Genomic DNA, 21,111 nt, shown 5'->3' on the forward strand with positions numbered 1-21,111 from the left:
AGTTGTTAAGACAGGGTGGTGTTTATCTTAACTTTATTTCCTCCTCTCACTGTCCTTCTTGGCCCTTCTGGGAAAGAACTTTTTAAAGAAATTGTGTGAAGAAATTTAGAAGTGATCCATTAAGGCAACACCAAGGAGAACACCTTGACACTCCGTGAAGCCTCAAAAATTGTGTTATAATGGCAATGAAGTGGCTCTTCAGTAGAATGTACTCAAGATGTCTTTGTATACAGTGCTTAAGGAGGCAGGAGGAGATGGGATCTTCTCTCCAACACATTAGTCCAAAGTGGTGGGGCGGATGTTCTCATTCCTCTTATTTCTAAATGATAAGACTTGCCTCCAGTGGCTGGGGGTCAAGTAACTCTCACTCTTCATCTTTCTGGAAAATACTTATGGTGTTTCATCGCCTACCTTCCCCTGAACCCGCTGAGAAAGAAAGAGTCTTGAATTTGGAGTCAGATGGTTTTTGTTTTTTGTTTTTGTTGTTGTTGTTGTTGTTGTTTTTGTTTGTTGTTTTGTTGTTGTTGTTTTTGTTTGTTTTTTGTTTGTTTGTTTTGTTTTGTTTTGTTTTGAGTCGATGATTAGGTTCGAATCCTGGTTCTGCTACTCACTATCAGTGTAGCTCAGTAAACAAGAAGTAGGTTTTGCCATTTGGTTTTTTAATTAGGGTATTTGTTTTAATACAGTCTTTAGTCCATTAGAAATTCACCGTCTTTGAAAGAAGCAAAGCCAGTGTTAGTTTTTGGTGTATTTTTCCTTCTAGCCTTTCTTCACACATCTTTGCCAAAGATTGGTTATAATATTAATAAATAACCTTTATGAGACATTTAAATTGTACCACATGTCCTGATAAATGATTTCCCTGCATTTGCTGTGATACTGGTATAATACGTCTGACTTTGATGATCTCTAAATGGCACTTCCCTTAGGCTTTTCCTTGTATTTTTCCTTGTTATCGTGTAGTTTTTGTAAAGGTACTTGATCATTCATCTATTATTGGGTGATTATTTTCCAAACTGTCAGTGGTTACACAAATTTAAGGATTTATATTATTCTTTTAAAATTGAAGCACTCAGTGAAGGATATTTACCAGTAGGGCAGAGTAAGACTCCACAAGTAGAAAGAGAAATGAAAACATATAAGGCCTTCTCCATTTATATTTTGATCCTTTAAAAAAAGAATATTCTATAGCACTTTGTAGTTAAAAAGTGCTCTGCTACATTTAATCCAATCTTCATAGCAATTATTTGAAGTAGGAAACATTGCCTCCAGTTTGCAGGTGAGTAAATCAAGACTCAGAAGTGTAACAGAGATGAAAACAGAACTGGGGCTCTGATGCATTGTGCTGCCTTGACTTTTGCTAAAATGATCCTTTTGCTGTTGTGCCCAGATTCCACATGTGCCCCTTATTGGATTATATTTTGTCTTTCTTCCAGCAGAAACTGATGGGATAAAGTCACAAGTCTGTTTCTTGGGCTGGGTGGGCTACACGAAAGTGTGTAGGACATCTCTGCTTGATTTAGACAGATTTCACAGCAGAAAGAGTTATGTTGGTAGTTTAAATAAAAAGAGAGGCATCCTGAGAGAGAAAGGATTGCTGGGGAACAGACAACTGGGGAATATTTCTCAGGCACAGGGTGCCCTGGCATTAATGGATCCCCAAAGTGGCACTATGGGTGACCACTTTTCACACCAGCCCTTGCATTTGATCCTCAGACAGATCCATGGGAGGAGGCCAAGAGGAACTCTTGGCTTTATTTTATGAATGAAGAAACCCAGAGATTAAATGGCTTGCCTAAGGGCAACTACTTATTAAGGTTGTAGGAGGGCTTGCCTTCACAGTACCCCTCACCCAGCCTCGTTGTCTTCTCATCCTGTGTCTCTTGCTGCTTTTCATGAGTTTTCGTCTCCTAAGACAGTGATCACTGTAGTTTAAGTGGCCTAAATGTGCCTCATTGTGCCTATGTCTGGTTTCTTTGTGGATTGTCTGTTGTTTGCAGAGAGGAGGGCAGAGACTTACTGAGCAGGTTCAAAGAACTTTTCCTCTTTTCTTCTCCAGATCATACTCCCTGTGCCATTCATTTGACTTTATTTAGTGTTTTCCTAGAGTCAACTCAAAAGTCCAATACCTGCAGGAGCAGGTGGGTGTCACTGATGGGCTAAGGCCAATCATAACTTTATCTTGTTCCAGTCTAATTTTAAGGCATGATGAACTACTTTTGTAATGAACAATACTGCTACTGATCATTTTTAAAAAGTAGAAAGACCCCAAAGAACCCTGGAAATCAGGGATTTCTCATCTTTCTGGTCATGAGTAATAAGCATACTATGCAAATTGAATTAACATTCTGAAATGTATCTCATACCCAACCCCATCCATTTTTGCATACATCCTATTCTAGACCTTGTTACTCAGAGTGGTCTTAGAATGAGTACATCAGCATCATCTAGGGATTTGTTAGCAGTGCTAATCCTCAGGACCCATGCCAGACATACTAAACCTAAGTCTGTGTTTTCACAGGATCCCCAGTTGATTTCTATGTACGTTAAAATTTAAGAAACCCTTGTTCAGGTAGGTCACTCTTGTGCTTCTCATCAGAGGACTTTCATGGCTCCCCATTGCCTACATATTCTCCTGTTGCATCCTCAAAACCCTGCGTGTTATGGAATGAATTTTGCCTTCTAATCTTATTTACTGTTAAACCCCTTTACAAATCCTTGGTCAAAGTGAACAGCCTCCTGGTTTCTAAAAGTTCCTGACACAGTGCTTTGGCATGATCATCATGATTATACTCACTCACTTGCTTATTCTGTATGTCATTCTCTCCTATATGTTTGTTCAGAACTTTCCTGTCCTTCAGAGGTGCTATGTCTATAAAGCCTTTCCATATTAATTCAGTCAGAATAATCCTTTTCTTCTTTCTGGTCACGTTGTATTACATATAGCATAGTTTACTGTGAGCACTGTGAGGAAAGCATTCCTTAAGGCAGGGCCTGATTCTGATTCACTTCTGTCCAAGCCCATCTCTGCCCACCTCCCAGTAGTATCTGGCATGTAGAGGCTCAGAACGCATCATGAACTTGACTTGAATTTAATTCTGAGAGAGTTATCTACTGTTTGAAACCCTTCACTGAACTAGCAGGGTCCATCCATCGGGTCCTGCCTCCGTTTTTCTGGGCCTCCAAAAGACCTCTTGCATCCTTGGGTGAAAGCACTCAAGCTGGAAAGTGCCTCAAATCCATTAAGATGTTAATGACCTGTGGCAGGACTCTGGCAGCAACAAAAGCACCTCTGTTGCCAGAAACCATTTATACTGGGTGGGTGTTTTCGACAACCACTTAATTAAACACATTGCTTTTCTCTATAAATTCCCCATGGCAGGAGACACATCCAGATAGCTAATGGTCCCGGAGTGACCTGAATTATAGGACAGCGAGGGCATTTAGTTACTGCAGTCACAAATGTACTTGGAAATGTTTGTTTTCCCAAGACTGCTACCAATTAGGGAGGAGTCAGAAAGAGCCAAGAGGTGAAAAAAGTCTGATGCAGCTAAATACCCAGGTCCATCACTTGTGAGCCATGTGACCTTGATTATACAAATCTCTTATATCCTCTGGGCCTCAGTTTTATTAGTTATAAAATGGGGATGGAAAACAGGTTATTAATTTAAGGATTAAATTACTTAAGATACGTGGAACACTCACGATTTTTGCTACATGGTATGTGCCACATGAGAGTTGGCTTTTATTTTTATTATTATTTTTATTGTTATTATTTATTTATATTCACTCATTCATACATTCATTTGTGTATTTACTAAGCTTGTCTCATAAGACAAACTCCACCCCAAGTGATGAAAATACAGAAGCAACAAAACAAGACTTTTGTGTTCATGGAGTTCTCCGTCTAGAGGGAAAGAGGATATATAAATGAAGTCATGATATATGTTGATATACAGCCCTACAAATGACCTTTCAGGAGCATAGAACTTTGTATTTGCGTTGTTGACTTAGGTAAGGGGGATATCCAGGACTAAAGAAGGAAGAGACATTTCCAAAAATATATAATGAGGAAGAACATCCCAAGAAGAGGGAAGAATATAAGTAGAGTAACAGACATAGGCTCGGGAAACCACAGTGTGTCTGGATTATAATGATCAAAAGTAAGAGAGCTAGAAATAAGCTAGAAAGGTAGAAAGGAAGCAGAGAGTCAGGAATTTTGAATGGCTGGCTAAGGAGTTTGGATCGCATTTTTTCCTGCAATCATAAATTGGAGATCCATAGGTCACTCAAATGCCTTTAAATCAGCTATGTATTGGGATGATCACTCCCCATTATCTTACACTGGCCTCTCTTTATTCCCTTGATGCAGTGATGTGTTGTGGTCTCTGCCAGTCATGAAAGCCAACTGTATGCATCTCTTCCAACTACATGATCAGTGACCTTACCTTAGTATCTTGAAATCAGTTGTGTTAGGATAATTTATAACAAGGAAATGAAATGAGGGCATCATCATTATCATTATTATTATTTTAGAAAGTGTTTACTATTTACAGCACACCACTACCATTATGTTTCCTTCATGACTACTATAAGCATTTCTTTCTAGAGTTACTGAAAGATATTGAACAGGCAGTTGACATTTTTAGAAAGGTAATAGGTTTTGGAAATAATTTATCAATAACCTAAATTTAATCTTGATTATTTCAGGGTCTGCCAATGTGTGTTTCAGTAAAGAAAACAAATAAGACCTCGATCTTAAAACCGAGGCTATCAACACATTTGGGCCACTACAGCTGTTACACAAACAACTATTATAGACTCTTATGAATAAACATGCTGCCTGATTCACAAACAGTAAATTGTGTTTTCTCTATGAGGTACCTAGGTTGTCCCCAAATGCCCTGTTTTAGGGAGGGTAGGTTGGTCTAAGAAGAGTAATCCATGTGAAGAAGAGGGAGCCTCTGCTTCTACCGGCTTCTTTAGGAGAAAGAACTACAAAGTTTGAGATGTCAAATGCTGTGCTATGTGAATTAATAAAAATATAGACATCCGAGCAAAGAAAATTACCCAGGACAGAAAAATAATTGTATAATGATAAAAGGGTCGATCCACCAAGAAGATAGAACAATCCTAAATGTGTTATGCACCAAACAAGAGAGCTGCAAAATATGTGAAATAAAACTGATAGTCGGGGAAAGAGAAATAGACAAATCCATGATTATAGCTAGAGACTTCAACACCATTCCCTTAATAATTGATACGACAAATAGAACATCAGCAAGGGTTTAGAGTTACTCAACATACAAACAGAACCCAATCAGCATTTATAGAATGCTCCATCCAGAAAAAGCAGAATAAACACTCCTTTTAAGCACCTAGAGAACAATTACCAAGATCCGACATATCCTGAGCCACAAAACAAATCTCACCAAATTTAAAAGAATTGAAATAATTGAGATTATGTTCCTTCACTACAATGGACTCAAACAAGAAATTAATGACCGGAAGAGAACAGGAAAATCTCCGAACATTTGGGCACAACACAACCTATTTCTAAATGATCTAGGAATCAAAGAAGTTTCAAAGGAAGCCAAAGAGGAAGTTTCACCACTGAGGTGACTTCAAATAAAAATACAATGTATCAAAATGTGTGGAATTCAACTAAAGCAGTCCTGAGAAAGAAATTTATAGCGCTACTGGGAGAATGCTAAAGTCAATTGAGGAAAAGTCTCAAACCAATAACCCAAACTCCTGCTTCAAGAAATTAGAAAAGAACAATAGTAAAACAAACTTAATAGGAACAGAAGGAAGTAAATAATAAGGATAAGAGTAGAAGTCAATAATAATAAAAAAATAGAGAAAATTAATGAAGAAAACGTTGGTTCTCTGAAAAGTTTGATAAAAGTAAGAAGCTTTTAGTAAGGCTAACAAAGAAAAAAAGAGAGATCAGATTACCAATATCAGAAAGAAACTGGGATATTCCTACAGACCCTGTAAACAATAAAATAATAATAAATGCAAAAAAAATAATAAGCAATTACAACTAAAAACTCTACACACATAAATTTGCAAATTTAGATGAAATGGATCAATTCCTCAAACATTCAAATGACCACAACTCACTCAATATGAAATAGATAATTTGAATAGCCCTATAGCAATTAGGAAATTGAATTCATAATTAAAGCCTCCCCAGAAAAGAAATCTCCAGGCCCAGATGGTTTCACTGGAGAATTCTATGAAATGTTTAGAGATGAATAAGCACCAATTTACATAATCTTCTTTGGAAAATAGAAGAGGAAGAAACAATTCCCAGCTAATTCTATGAAGCCAGTATTAACCTGGTACTAAATCCAGACAAAGATAGTCAAAAATAAAACTATGAACCAATATCTGTCATGAATATAAATGCAAAAATTCTTATTGAAATGTTAGCAAATAGAAATTAAGCAATATATAAAATAATTATATATCATGACCAAGTAGATTTTATTCTAGGAATATAAGACTGGTTCAGTATTAGAAAATTAATCAGTGTAATCCACCATATCAACTGGCTAAAGACAAAAAATTACGTGATCAGATCAACTGATGATGGGAAAGCATTTGACAAAATTCAACACATGTGTTGTGATAAAAGCTCTCAGAAAAATAATAAAGGGGAACTTTTTCAATTTGATAAAGAACATTTACAAACACTTGTAATTAATGGCATGCTAGTGGGAAAAAAACAGTGTTTTCTCCTTAAGATTGGAAAGAAAGCAAAGGAGTCTACTGTCGCTACTACCACTATCCAAAATAGTACTGGGAGCTCTTGCCAGCACGGTAAGGCAAGAAAAGGAAATAAAAGACACAGAGATAAGAAAGGAAGAAATAAAAACTGACCCTAATTGTAAATGGCATGACAATCTTTGTAGAAAAATCCAAGAAATCTACAACAAAATTCCCAAAACTAATAAATTACTTTAACGAAGTTGCAGCGTACAAGATCAACATACAAAATCAGATCCATTTCTATAGGCTAGCATTAAAGAAGTGAAAACAAATTAAAAGTACAATGACATTTATAATCCCTCAAAGAAAAAAATATTTAAGTGTAAATCTAATAAAATATGTATAGGACTTGGCATGCTAAAAGCTAACAAATGCTGCTGAAAGAAATAAAAGAAGATCTAAATAAATGAGAGACATACCATATTCATAGATTGGAAGACACAGTACAGTCAAGGCATTAATCCTCCAATATGTGACCTGTAGGTTTAACATAATTCCTTTAAAATCTCAGCAAGACTTTTTGCAGCTATAAACAATTTTATTCTGAAATTTTTTATGGAAACAAAGGAATCAGAATAGCTGGAACAATTCTGAAAACGAAGAATAAAGTACATCTCACCAACAGCTCCTATTTTCTGCTCAGTAACTTTAGCCTCTGGCCATAGCTGATTGGACAAAGCTAATCCATTAGCTGGCCCATGACCCCAAAAGACAGTTCAAAGGAATGATTTGGACTAAACGAATTCCAGGTCTTGAGAATTTGAACTGGGAGAAACAGCTAGAGTGGCTATTAAAGTAGATCTGGAAGTTTGTGTACAGTCAGATTGAAAGAAACGAAGGTCATAGACAAGGTGGAATTAAAGAGGAACAAACACTGGTAGTAAGCAGAGGAGCATGGCAGTCAAGAGGAAATATGCAATGTGTGGAGAGATAGAGTAGTCATGACAGAGACAGCCCCTGAGGGAGTAGGGGCTTTTGTTTCTTGTGGATTTCCAGCTCTCATAAAACCCAACTGTGCAATGGTTCCTGCTCTTGGATTTCTGTGGGATTCCTCAGAGTATTTATACATCTCCTCTTTGTGGGCTTGACTGATCTGGGCTGTGTCTCCTGTACCCAAATTGCTGAACTCACATAGTACAGTAAATAGACATCTCTCCCATTTAAAAAGAATAATACAATGGAGGTGGCAAGAAGTGAGCATTTGTTGTGTCTTGTCCCAGTGTTCTTTCTTCTCTGCCGCCTTCTCAAAATTAGGCCTTGTTCTCCTGCCAGCTTCTTTGGCTTCTGATCAAGTGAATACCCCAAAGTCAATTTAGGGGAGGAGAGAACTCCTCAGGGGGTTGGCCTCCTGTTAGCCCCTGGTGTGCTGTGGGGGACATGAGCTATTCAACAGCTATTCAGTCGTTTTTGTGGAAAAGAGAGAAGAATGGGGTGTGCCCAGAGTCTTTTCTTCTGTGTAGCTTTTAAAATATCCTCTTACTGATGGTACCATGACAGGGAGAGCAAAGTTGCCTGGCTGTGTAGGAAAAATAAGTGGGGGAAGCATCTGGATGGGATGTATGTAGCCGGGGCTGATGGGGTCCAAATAGCTGGATTCTGGTCTTGCCTCTCACTTGGTACTAGATGCATGTCACTTTATTGGGGCTTGGTTTCTCCATCTCTAAAGTGGAGGATAACAACCATTTGATATGAAAAACATTCATAGATCGCAAAGAAATTTTGGTTGTTCCAGCATGTGATTTAGCTTCTGCTTACATCTCCTTCCCTTCTCCTTGTTTCCTTTGCCTTGGTTATGCCAGCTTCCTTGCTGTTTAATAAAATGTGATGGATCCTGTCTTTGGGCCTTTGCAGTAGCTCTTCATTTTACCTAGATACTGTTTCCACAGATATTCTCATCTCCCTTTTATCTAGGTCTCTATGTTTATGTGTCCATTTCCTTTTGTCTGTGTGCTTTCCTAGAATGTAAGCATGAGAGCAACAAAGGCTTGTTTGGCTCACCAGTATACCAGTAGAGCCTGGAGCACAATAATGGCTCAATAAAATGTATGTTAAATCTTTAAGGGGGATTATTTCTGGACTGGGTACCTAGTATTAATTCTCTAAAGAAGTATATTCCTTGGGGCACCTGGGTAGCTCAGTCAGTTAAGCATCCAACTCTTAATTTCGTCTCAGGTCATGGTCGAAGGGTCATGGGATTGAGTCCCACATTGGGCTCTACACTCAGTGTGGTCTGCTTAAGATTCTTTCCTTCTCCTTCTGCCCCTCACCCCTGTTTGTGCTCTCTCTGTCTTGCCCTCAAAGAAATAAATAAAATCTTAACCAAACAAAACAAGAAATACCTTCTGTAAGGCACATAGAGAGAAGAAAATTGATTGCAAATCAATGACTTTACTGTGAGTAGTAATCCTTAGCACCTGCCCTTATGACTTATGAATTGGGCTCATATTTAAATTTGCTGTTGATTTCTCTGTCTGAGATATCTCAATGGGTATAACACGACTCTTGCAGTTGAAAATCTCATGGGTTTCTTGCTAGGTCTTTTTTCTACTACTCCTGGTCCTTATCTTCTAAGGTCTCCCATGGCAGCTGTCTATGGAGAGAACCTCACATATAATGTATCATCTGTATTTTAAGTAAGTCATATTAACTCAAATATAACTTCCAACATAAGGAAACACTCCCAGCTGTATCAGACAAACAGGCAGACAGAAACATGTAATATATATAGGGAATTAATGACTACTCTATTAATTTTAGGAAATTGAAATGGAAGTATTTTGTATATCTGAAAACTGTAATAGTTTTGAGGAGTTATCTTTAAGTGGATTTACTTCCAATCACCTACCCATTAATTTATTTGTTAAATCAATCAATGTTGCAAAAGTGTTGATTTTGTTTTTGTTTTTGTTTTCTGTGTGTGTGAGAGAGAGAGAAGGTTGAGGGGGTGGATGGACAGCAGGAGAGAGAGAATTCTAAGCAGACTTCATGCCCAGTGCATAGCCCCTACTTGTGGCTCAATCTCATGATCCTAGGATCATGACCCGAGCCAAAATCAAGAGTCAGATGCTTAACCAACTAAGCCACCCAGGCATCCCTGTTGCAAAAGTGTTTACAGGTAATTTAAAAGAATTATTCTTCATCGTTTTCTTCTCCTCCTCCTCCTTCGTCATCACTAACATCATCACTATCACATTAATAGCCAATAAAAATCAAATACTTTGTTGTGTGCTTTATATTTTACTAAGGGCTCTATTGTACTATTTTTAGAATTCATAACAGCTCTCTGAGGTATATATGCATTATTATCATTTTCATTTTAGAGATGTGGAAATTGGATTTTAGAAAAGATAAGTAACTCTGCAAGGTCTCATAGCTAGGAAGGGACAGAATTGCATCTCTAACTCTGGGCCTGAATGTTAGGAAGCCCACCACTGCTCAGGAATGTAGCACTTAAAATATACCATGAAACGAAGACCCATTTGTGGTCAAAATGAGTCTTAAGCTCACAGAAGTATTGACAAAACTACAGAGTCAAGTACGCTCTGCCTACAGGAAAGGGATATAAAAAAAAGAAATTAACATTCACAAAGCAATTTCTCTGTGTCAGGACTGGGTTGGGACCATGACATAATATACTGATGCTCTCTGGTTAGTTATCTTGGCTGGAAGACTAAGAAGCAGAAGAGGTTCATTCCTGGAGTTTAAAGAAGTTTTGATAAAGTGAAGGTGGCCATGATTAATTATTTGCATTGGACAAGTACTCCTTGGAAATACTCTGTAGCATTCCACTCTGAAATGTTGGATAAATCCACAAATCTTCCAGTGCCACCTACAAATTCTTCAGGTTTAGGCTCAGACTGGTTCCACATCAGTGCCTGAGGGTTCCTAGGTATGATTCAAATTCTTAGATCAGTTCCTGAAAATGTCTTGGTCTTTCAGAATCTTGGATCTGCATCTGGATAGCTTTTCGAAGGATAGATGCCTGGGATTCCATCTCAGTGATCCTGAGTCAGAATCTTTGTGAGTGCTACCCTCCCTTTTTATGGTAATTCTGTTTTCATGATTTTCATTTACATACTGTGCAAACACGTGTCTTCCAACAAGTCATTCTGTACATGTTGCTTTGCATGTTTGCACTGTTCCCTCTATCTAAAATTAATTAATCTGCTTTCTGCATCAAGCTATTTCAAAAGCTTCTTCAAGCATACTTTATCCAGAGCCTTGCCTCATTTCCTTGGTGTTTTTAAATGCCTTAAGGTAGAGCCGAGTGCTTAATCAAAAGCATGGGCTCTAGAGGCAGATACCCTCAGCTTGAATTTCAGTTCCAGAATTGGGCAAGTTATTTAATCTTTTTTATGTTTTAGTTCCTCATCTATAAAATGAGGATAATGTCTCTACCTTCCTCATGGGATTACTGTAACCATAAATGAAGTAATTTATATGAAGAACTGAGACCAAAAATTCATTTAAAGTAAGCATGAAATCGATGTTAGACATTAGCTGGGATTTCCATAGTATTGTACACAAATTTCCACATTATTATTTATCACTCGATACCATAATATCTGATTTATTCTCCCACATTAGATAAGCTTTTGAAGACAGGGGTAATTATAGTCTTTATAGTCTGAGCACCTCCATAATGTCTTTAATAAAGCACAAATGACCCTTGAACAACAAAGGAGTCATGGGTGCTGAGCTCCCACCCCTGTAGTCAAAAATTCATGTATAACTCTTGACTTCTCAAATTTTATGAAGAACCCACTGTTGACTAGAAACCTTACCCATAACACAAATAGTCAATGAACACCTATTTTTTATATGTATTATATGCTGTTTTCTTACAATAAAGTAAGCTAGAGGAAAGAAAATGTTATTAAGAAAATAAAAATATATTTACAGTACTATACTATATTTACTGGAAAAAATCTGCATGCAAGTAGACTCACACAGTTCAAATCTATGTTGTTCAAGCATCAAGCATCCAGGCACTCAGCAGAATTAATTGATTACATGAAGAGATTTCATTGCCTTTTTAATGAATGGTGGTTTGGTAAAGAGGAGAGCATAAGTGTCTAAAGTGAAACATACCTCGGATGAATCCTGGCTATGTTATGTGGAACAAGTTAGCTTCCTATATTAATCAGCTTAGGTCACTAAAACAAAATGCCCATAGACTTGGTGGATTAAGCAACAGACATTTATTTCTCACAGTTCTGGAGGCTGGGAAGTCTAAGATCAAGATGCCCACAGATTTAGTTCTCAGCGAGGTCTCTATTCCTGCCTTCTCATTGCATCCTCACATCCCAGGCGGAGGCGGTTCTCCTGTCTCTTCCTCTTATAAGGGCAGTCATCTCATTGTGGGAGCTCCATGCCCATGACATCATCTACACCTAATCACCTCCCAGTCACCTCACCACTTAGTACCATCATTTTGAAAGTTAGGGCTTCGACATAGGAATTTTGACGGGAAGAAACATTTAGTCTGTTATGCTTCCCCAAGTCTCTGTTTCTTCACCTGTGCTCATCAGGATTGTTTGATGAAGATTAAAAGAGATAATATTTGTATAATATCTGGCACAGTAGCTGATCCAGAGAAGACCCCCAATGAATGAAGGCTTTGGTTATAACTTAAGAAAAATACATGCCAGAATTATTCATTTGTGCATGTAGATCTCAGAAGCTTCAGAACTGGTGGGTATATACATATATATGTACACACATACATACACACATATAAATTACATATATGTATACTTATTTAAATAAAACTGTTTATAGTTTTATTATATTTTTTAGAACCCCAAAATTTCTTTGTTCTCTGAGGGAAAAATTGATCGTTGTCTTTTCTTTGATGAACTAGAACAATATGAAACTCCAAGAGAAGATTTCTCTTGCTCAGGAAAATAAATGGTCTTTGTGGATACGTGAATGAATGTTTCCAGGTCTATCCTGTCTGTGTTTTATGGGGACACTTTGTCTGTCCTACAATGGTATACAATAAGAAGGTATTAAAAAAATTAATACTGGGGCATCTGGGTGGCTCAGTGGTTGAGTGTGTGCCTTAGGCTCAGGTCATGGCTTTTGTAAGATAAAGGAGGAGCTGCATACAAAACATGATTAGAATAATGATGTGTTCTCTCTAAATTGAATAATTGATTAAAATATAACCTATGAATCATTTGATAAAAGATTATGATATAAATACTGGGTTTTAGGTGCTAATGTAAATCTTGTCAGAAGCTGCTGCACCATATTCAGATGTGGTCTGAATTTTATTTTCAGTGTAATGTACTGTTCCATTTGATAAATATACCAAAATATATTTATCCTTCCCTCTATGGGTTGATATTTAGACAGTTTCTAGTTGCTTACAAACACCACCAATGTGATGCATTATTGTACATGTCTCCTTGTACTCATATTTAAAAATAGAAAATTTTCTAGGCTAAGTATAATTCTCAGGAGGAAGAATTCCTGGGTTGTAGGATTACAAATCTTGAATTTTACTAGAATTTATTAAATTTCTCCTGAAAATAGTTATACCAGTTTTGAAAGCAGTCTATATGAGTCCAGAGTTACATGTGTTAACATGGATCAATCTCATAAAGTAATACTACATACTATTTAGGGAAACATTCATAGTAAAATTATTAAAAGGGATTAAGAATGATAAATAAAAGATCTTGACCTAAGTTACTCTTGTTCCTGAAACTAGCTAGTAATGGAAGCTGCTTGGATTTTAATGACTCAGGAAAATGAGATCTCCGAGGGGCAGCACAATGTATTTGCTTCTATGTTCTTTCCCATTTGAATGTGCTGAATTAGAAATCATGCCAAATAAGACAATACAAAAATTAAAGTGCTTATAGATGAGAAAAAAAATGGGATGCTGGGATCGAGTCCCGCATCAGGCTCCCTGCAGGGAGCCTGCTTCTCCCTCTGCCTATGTCTCTGTCTGTCTCTCATTAATAAAATCTTTTTAAACAATTAATACTTCTGAAAACTTTTAGTGTATATTCATTCCAAAGAATCGTTCACGCTTGGCAACTTGTGCTTTTTATAACACTGAGATCTTATACCTAACAGCAGGAAATGCAGTGTTGATAAAAGAACCTTCTTCAAGGGCATCAGATCGATGGATGCCTAGGGTTCCTTTTTCTCAGCCCTGTGGACAGTGGGCTGGGAATCTGGAGACCTGAGTCTGTGGACTTGTGTTAAAATTATAAAACCTCATCACATCTTCGGGTGTCATATTAGCTCTTCTTTACATGAGTTTGTGTCACATCTTAGAGGATTGTGTATTCCTTAAGAGCAGAATACTCTTCTCACTATTCCCAGTAGCTACCACAGAGCTTGGAACATGCCTGGCTCCATGAGGTACTGGGGAGAAAACTGAACCACAGGAAGTCAGGTCAGGGGATCTGAGAACAGAGAAGGTTTTTATTAGAATACTGGGCATTCGGTTTTTATTAGAATACTGTGTTTACTTGGAGGGTCCCCTATTTTAAACAAATTGGAGAGGCCCCAGGAAAGAATAACGAAATGATTGAAAGAATTTAATGTGGATTATTTAGCTAAAGGTTTTTTAAGACTTCACTTAACTCAGGGGGAGGGAAATTGCTTTGCTTCAATGCCATGCATTTTTCATCTGTTTATGTTTCAAGAGCAAACCCAAATTGGATTCTCTTCAGGGCCTGGAACCCAGTGGGTGCTCAGGGAATATGTGTGGAATGAATGATTCAGTGTTTTCCTCCTGGGTTGCCGATTTCTGGCCAGCCAAGAAACTGTCTTCCTCTTTTAAGGTCTGGGCTATGCTAAGAGGCTGGAGGGGCACACAAAGGAAGGTGGATTTGTAAACCAGGTATAGTCGCTCTCTTCAGTATTAGGGAAGATGTTTCTACTGAATGGTGTGTGTGTTTGTGTGTGCACATGCACACACACGTGCATGTGAGTGTGGTGGAATAATGTTAGAAAAAAACATATTTTTGGAGGAAAATCATCTCTAAACCACAAATTGATTTGACACCGCCTTAAAAGAGCAACTGAAAGTATTGTTAGGTGTAGGCCTAGGGCCACTGGAAAAGCATCTGGGATGGTTTGAGTAACTGGGTGGAGGCCTGGAAACTTGCTTTGACCGGTCGCCTGTCATTGCTGGTTCGCTGTTGCCCTCTGCTGGCAAAACTGTTGTCATCCCAGGAAACCACACATCTCCCGGAGTTCCTCGATTCCCTTTTATACTGGGGTGTCCAGGCCTTTCTTCATCAAATAGAGACATGGAAGCTAGTGCTGAGGAATGGTAGTGACAAGAGGACATGTGGCAGATCCTCTGCCAAGAGAGACTGGATCTCACAACTAAGATGATGAATCTTAGTTTTAGTTTTTCATGCTCTGCTCATTGGCTGAGACCATGATCTCTCTCGGCTCTGTGTTGGGCCTAGTAAGGGGACCCAGACAGGACTAAAACACCTCTCTACACTAGAAGGTCTCTCATCAAATATGGGGTAACAAGAGGACATTATGGAGATAGACATCACTGTAATATAGAGCAGACTGTGACAACCGAGGCACATCTGATAAAAATCTTGTAGATATTTAATGCAAAGAAAGATTACACCTACCTTGCAGGGGTGGGCTGGAGAATGGTGAGGGTGAGTCTCCACGAAATAGGTAGCATTTTAACTGGGGACTTGAAGGATAGATGAGATTTATTATCTAAGAAAAATCTCTTTATCATAAAAATAGTATATGTTCATTGCAAAAAGAAGTTAAGCTCTGGCTAATGAAAGCATAAGAAGAAATGAAAGTCATTTGAAATCCCAACACTCAGATATAATCAGGGTTACCATTTTGATCTATGGATTTGTTGTCACAAAGTTGGAAGTACACTGAAGGTACCATCTTGTATCCTGCTCTTTTCTGACTTTTATGGCATGAACATTTTCCCAATGTTACTGATTAGTTTTTGAAACTGTGCTATTTTATGGGGGAGTATTTCAACGTGTAAACGTGAGGATAGGATTCCCAAACAGTGTGAGCCAAGGCATATGGCTTGCATAGCACAAAGATTGTTCATTCTTTGCTAATTCATTTCAGAAATATTTTTTGGACACATGAGACTTTGGAGACACAATGTAAAGAACTGACTGTGGAGTTTACAGTAGAGGAGCGGAGGCAGACGTTAATTAGGTCATCATAGAAATAACTGTAAAATTGCATCTGGGGTAAGTACTGCGAAGGAGAAGTGTGTGGTGTTATGTAAGTGTACATTAGAAAGAACAGAAGTAGTCACAGAGGTCTGGACAAGCTTGCCTGAGTAAGGAGTAATTGAGCTCAGCACTATAGCTGTGAGATGAAGAACCTCAGGATGAAGCAGCATATGCAAAATCCCTTCAGTAGGAGTGGGCTTGGTGAATACAAGAAACCGAAAGATCAAGAAGAATGAGTGGAGAGACTGGGCCTGGGATGAAATTGAAGAAATAGGTAGGGCCTGACTACGGATGGTGTCTTAGACCGGGTGAAGAACTTCTTTCATTTCTTGTTAGACCTCTGGGGAACTGTTGAATGTTTGAAGCCAAAGTGAAGAGATGGGGTCAGATTTGTTTTTTTCAGTAGGTTCCCTTCATTGCAGTATGGTGGAGAGGTTATGAGGGAAAGAACAGATGTAGGTAACCTGGGTCTAGGTGACTAGTAGCTCAACCCTAGTAAGGAGGTGATTGAAATAGTCTAAGCAAGAGGTGAGGGAAGACTGGGTCAAGATGGTGAAGGTCAAGATGGAGAGAAGTGGGTGGTGTTGAGAAATAATGTGAGAGTCAAATGTTTAGGACCCGGCAGGTGAGGTGAGGAAAAGAGAGAGTCCAGAATGACTCCCTCCTAAGTCTCTGGCTTGCATAAGTGGGTGGAAGGAGAGTTCTTTTCCAGGATAGGGAACTCTGGAAGAGGACAAGTTTTGAAAGGTACAGTGATGTGTGTTTTCTCAGGGGAAAGGTTTTCCAGAGAGAACAGTCCCAGGAGTGGTATATATCATCACATCAACTCCTTCCAGAAGTGGGTTTTACCACATTCTCATACCACACTGAAGGACCCTCTATTTGGAGGTGGATGGTACTGGAAAGAAAGCCAATACCATGACTAGGTTTTGTGTCTCTACCTTGTCTTTAAAGGCAGAGACATAACATCTAGTCCAAAGGGTTGTTGTGAGGATTAATAGGGTCATCAACATCCAAGGACTTTGTAAATCTCCACAATATGTTACTGTTACTCCCACCCCTATATTTGTTGTGGATATTGTTGCCAACCCAACTTCAATTATGTTAATATTGGGAATATGAATTCAATGTTATTTCCATGAGTTATTTGGGGAAAAAAGGTGTGATTGAAGTCTAAATAAATACGTATACCACCCAGGAGCTAGAGATGTGGCCCCAAACTATTTATAAACCTGTGTGTTTACTTGAATTCAGACTTTCCCGACATGTGAATTATGCAGAATCTGTGTCACAGCAGAGCACTCTGTGTTCCTAAAAAGAATTCTCTTTTTTTCCCAAATCCTTTACCTTTTAAAATAAATCTCATTATGGAGTGCTGACATTTTCAGTAAAACCATTCAACCAAAAGCTGTGGTTTTTTTAGACTAAAACCAAGTCTGGTTTATTAGGCAGCAGCTTTTAACTTGCTGCTAAGTAGATGCAAGCTATTTAGAGAAATTTATGTAGATATCTGATAAGACATTTCAGAGTCCCCGGTCTCTTTCTGACTAAGACTGAGAGTGTTAAACAGATTATCTAGAATTCTTTCCTTTTCTCAGTGGATCAGGAGTTGAGTATGGCAGCGTTGGAGTGGATGAACACCGTAGAACCAGGATTTAAACATCTCTCAGACTCTACACCACTGACTCTACTATCTTATTCTAGTTGACTGACTTCGGGTGTGATTTTCTTCAAAGAGTTGTGGGGATGCAGAGCTAATACGTATACCAACCACATCATGACCACCATACAATAGGGCCTCCATCAAGGATCCCAACCTTCTTATTTTTCCATTTTCTGCTTCTCTCTTCTCTTTCATCCATTTTTTTTCTCTCTTTCATATGTCCTCCTATTCCTTGCACTGATTTAAGTCCTGGCTGTCTGATTTAAGTCTTGCCTGTCTGTGTTTAGATTATGCTATACTGAGGAATGGTATATATTTGGGTTGCCCAAAATTCCTTAGTGGATTAGGTCTCTGCCAGTGATAATAACAGCTGATTTGTAGAGCACTGATAGAGAATAATTTCCTTTAATCCTCTCCCCAAATTTAGGAGATGTGCTAGTATTGTCTCCATTTCACAAATAAGGAGCATGAGCCAAAGGCAGTTTACAGAGTTAGTAGGTTATAGAACTGGAAGTTTTCACTCCTGCCCTCATCCAGCCCAATAACCTCCAAAAATTTTGATTAGCAATCATTTATTCACTCAACAGATATTTATTTAGTGTAGGCTATTTGACAGGAGCTGTGTAGAATGAGTAACCCAACAGACACAGTTTCTGCCTTCATGGAATACACACACACATGCACACTCAAACACACACAATGCTGAGCTTGCAATGACTGCCATTGTCCTCCCCTCTATTTTTGGTGTCCATTCTGATCAGTCAGTGTCTACATGGTACTTACTTCTAAATATTTTACATATCATTCCTTCTTACAAAAAGCAATAGGTCCACAAAAAAAGAAGGATCAGGATGCTTTCAAAGAACATGATAGAGGGCCAAGTGTATATAGAAGCTGAAAAAATCCTCTTTAAATGAGGCATTTGAACTATGATTTGGACAATTAGGGTTCTTAGCCTGCTATGAGATAATGCTGTAGTCCATAGGTAACTTGGATTTTTTCCTAAGATTAGAGAGACGCTATTTAATAAAATAAACAGGGGAATGATGTCATTCTGTTTGTATTTTTAAAATAGAACTGTGGTTACTATGTGAGAATGAATGGGAATGGGATACCCATTCTATCTTTATATTAGACTGATTCTGTGTATTGAGGATTAAGGTATGGATCAGTCACAGATCATCCTCTTCAAGTCTCTTAGGGAAAACAAATCATGTACTGAAATAATTCTAATAAAAGTCATGAGTACTATATCCTAAAGGCTATAGGAGATAGACAGCAAAAGTGCCATGGGTGAGAGGATTTACAGACCACACTCACTTTTCTCTAATCAGACACCACTGTTTGGATTTCTTCTTGTTTTCTCTGGTGGAGATTCTGTTGGAGTCAGAATTTTCCATGCATACACTGAAAGGCTTTCAAGGCCAAATCAAATCAATTTAGCAAACACTTATCTAGTGTCTACTTTGTCTTTGTCTCATAAGAATACCACTTCACTTGTTTGACTGTGTTTCTACCAGAAGGAAATGATAGGATGGGCAGATATAGTGATGGCTTTGGGGTCAGTGCATCTGTGTTTGTCTCCATTCTACCCCCACTCAGCAACACAACTTTTGGGGATTAGAATTAACTAGTATGTAGTGAGTAAAGTTTATGGTAAGAATTGGGGTATAAAAAACAGATGTTTTGGTGTCCTTGGAACAAGATGAAGTTTTTCTAGTGAACAGGGAACATGTGATGGAACAGAAATCAGGTGACTGCCAACATGATAAAAACTTGTCATTCCCCTCATGTATCACTTCATGGGTACTCATCTCTGCAATAACTTTTTCTGTAATCTTCCATCTTCCCTCCTCCCTTGATCATAGGGCTGGACTGAGAGAAAGAGAGAGAGGATGGCATTAGATATTGGTCAACCCCTCTTCTGAGGTGATCAAACCTCCCTATTTTCTGTGTTAGTAGAGATGTTTTCATTGAGTGCCATAATCTTTAACTTGGAAAGACCATGCCATTAACCATTTTTCTCCATGATGATTCCTACAGAATAGACCACTGGAACAATGAGAAGGAGAGGATTTTGCTGGTCACAGACAAGACTCTCTGGATCTGTAAATATGACTTTATCATGCTCAGCTGTGTGCAGTTGCAACGGATTCCCCTGAGCTCTGTCTACCGAATCTGCCTGGGCAAGTTTGCCTTCCCCGGGATATCACTGGACAAGTGAGTGTGATGCCTTAGATTTGGAAAAGTGGTTCAATGGGAGCATGCCATGTAGGGAAGTCAATCACAAAGTTCAGTTTAGTATGGTAAGCTGGGTGGACTCAGGGGAGAAAAGTGAACTCCATGGTTGAATTAATCAATTCTTGAGTTTCTACTTTACATCAGACACCAGAGATACGACTTTAAGTAAATTTGTGCTTTAATATGAGAACATGAGAAAAAAGATGGTTGGGCGTAAGGTGGAAAGAGCTGGAGGAGTGTGGAGGAAAGATCCTCAATTTAATTGGTGTGGCAGAGAATCAGAGAGGCTTTCTGGGAGAAGGACTTGAATATATTTGACGTTGGATAGGAGTAGCCAAAGAAGAACAAAAGTTTAACATTCCAAGCTGAAGGAAGAGCACAGCCAAAGGAGTGGAGGTGAGAAAAAGTGTAATGCCCTTGGAAATTGAAATTATTCTGTAAAGATGAATGGACAAGAATCTATGATGGTTAATAGCTCTTATTAAAAGAAGTCTCTTTGAGGTCTTCCCTGGAAGCTTAGTGGAGATGACATCAGCTATCTCAGAGATGTTGACATTCACCAAGATACCTGGTGAGATCTACAGGGAAGGGTTGCTGAACTAAGCTCTTATTATTGTCTTGGAAGGAACTGTCTTTACTAAATATTTTAGATCTAAGCCAGAAGGAGAGCAGTCTTCCTCTGAGCCTTTGAATATGAGCTTCTCCCATTGAATGGTGAACTCCTTGAGGGCAAATACATTTTTTGTTTATTTAGTTTTATTTATTAAACACCTGGCCTTGGGCCTGGCACATAGTAAGTGCAGAAACATCTTTCCACAATGTTGAAAAAAGCAAAGTTCAAGCAAGTGGTTGGTTTCTTTACAGAAAAGCAAACCATATTAAAGATCTGTTTTTTAATTTACTTTCCATGGATGCAAGATGTGACAAATTGATTTTGTTTGCTGACTTTTTGAACTGGTGGATTTTCAATAATACAAGCAATTATAAACATATTTTTAAACATCATAAAATGTTTCTTTTCAGGAAATCTCTCTCCTACCCTAGACTCTCAGTTCTCAAGCAGTATCTCTTTAGGGTAATAGTCAATAATTACTTGTTGTTGTTTTAAAGTAATAGTTTACAAATATACAAGAATCTAAAGTCTTTATATGTGTTTATGTCTGTTTATACATATTTATAACTATGTATCTGCACATGCATATTTATCATAAAGTATTTTAC

General features: G+C 38.2%; 1 protein-coding gene across 3 annotated transcripts in view; it reads left to right on the forward strand.

Annotated features, from left to right (window-relative positions):
* TPRG1 (tumor protein p63 regulated 1) overlaps positions 1-21,111 on the forward strand; it is a 136,587-nt gene that overhangs the window by 43,240 nt on the left and 72,236 nt on the right. For 2 of the 3 annotated variants that reach the window (XM_072807819.1, XM_072807821.1), the window contains 2 exons: positions 10,717-10,797; positions 19,693-19,869. In XM_072807819.1, coding sequence (XP_072663920.1) covers positions 10,717-10,797; positions 19,693-19,869 — 258 coding nt within the window. The remainder of the gene's footprint in view (positions 1-10,716; positions 10,798-19,692; positions 19,870-21,111) is intronic. The other variant, XM_072807820.1, reaches the window with a different exon arrangement.

This window comes from Canis lupus, chromosome 31 (assembly GCF_048164855.1).
Source record: "Canis lupus baileyi chromosome 31, mCanLup2.hap1, whole genome shotgun sequence".
In the NCBI taxonomy this organism is placed as follows: domain Eukaryota; kingdom Metazoa; phylum Chordata; class Mammalia; order Carnivora; family Canidae; genus Canis; species Canis lupus.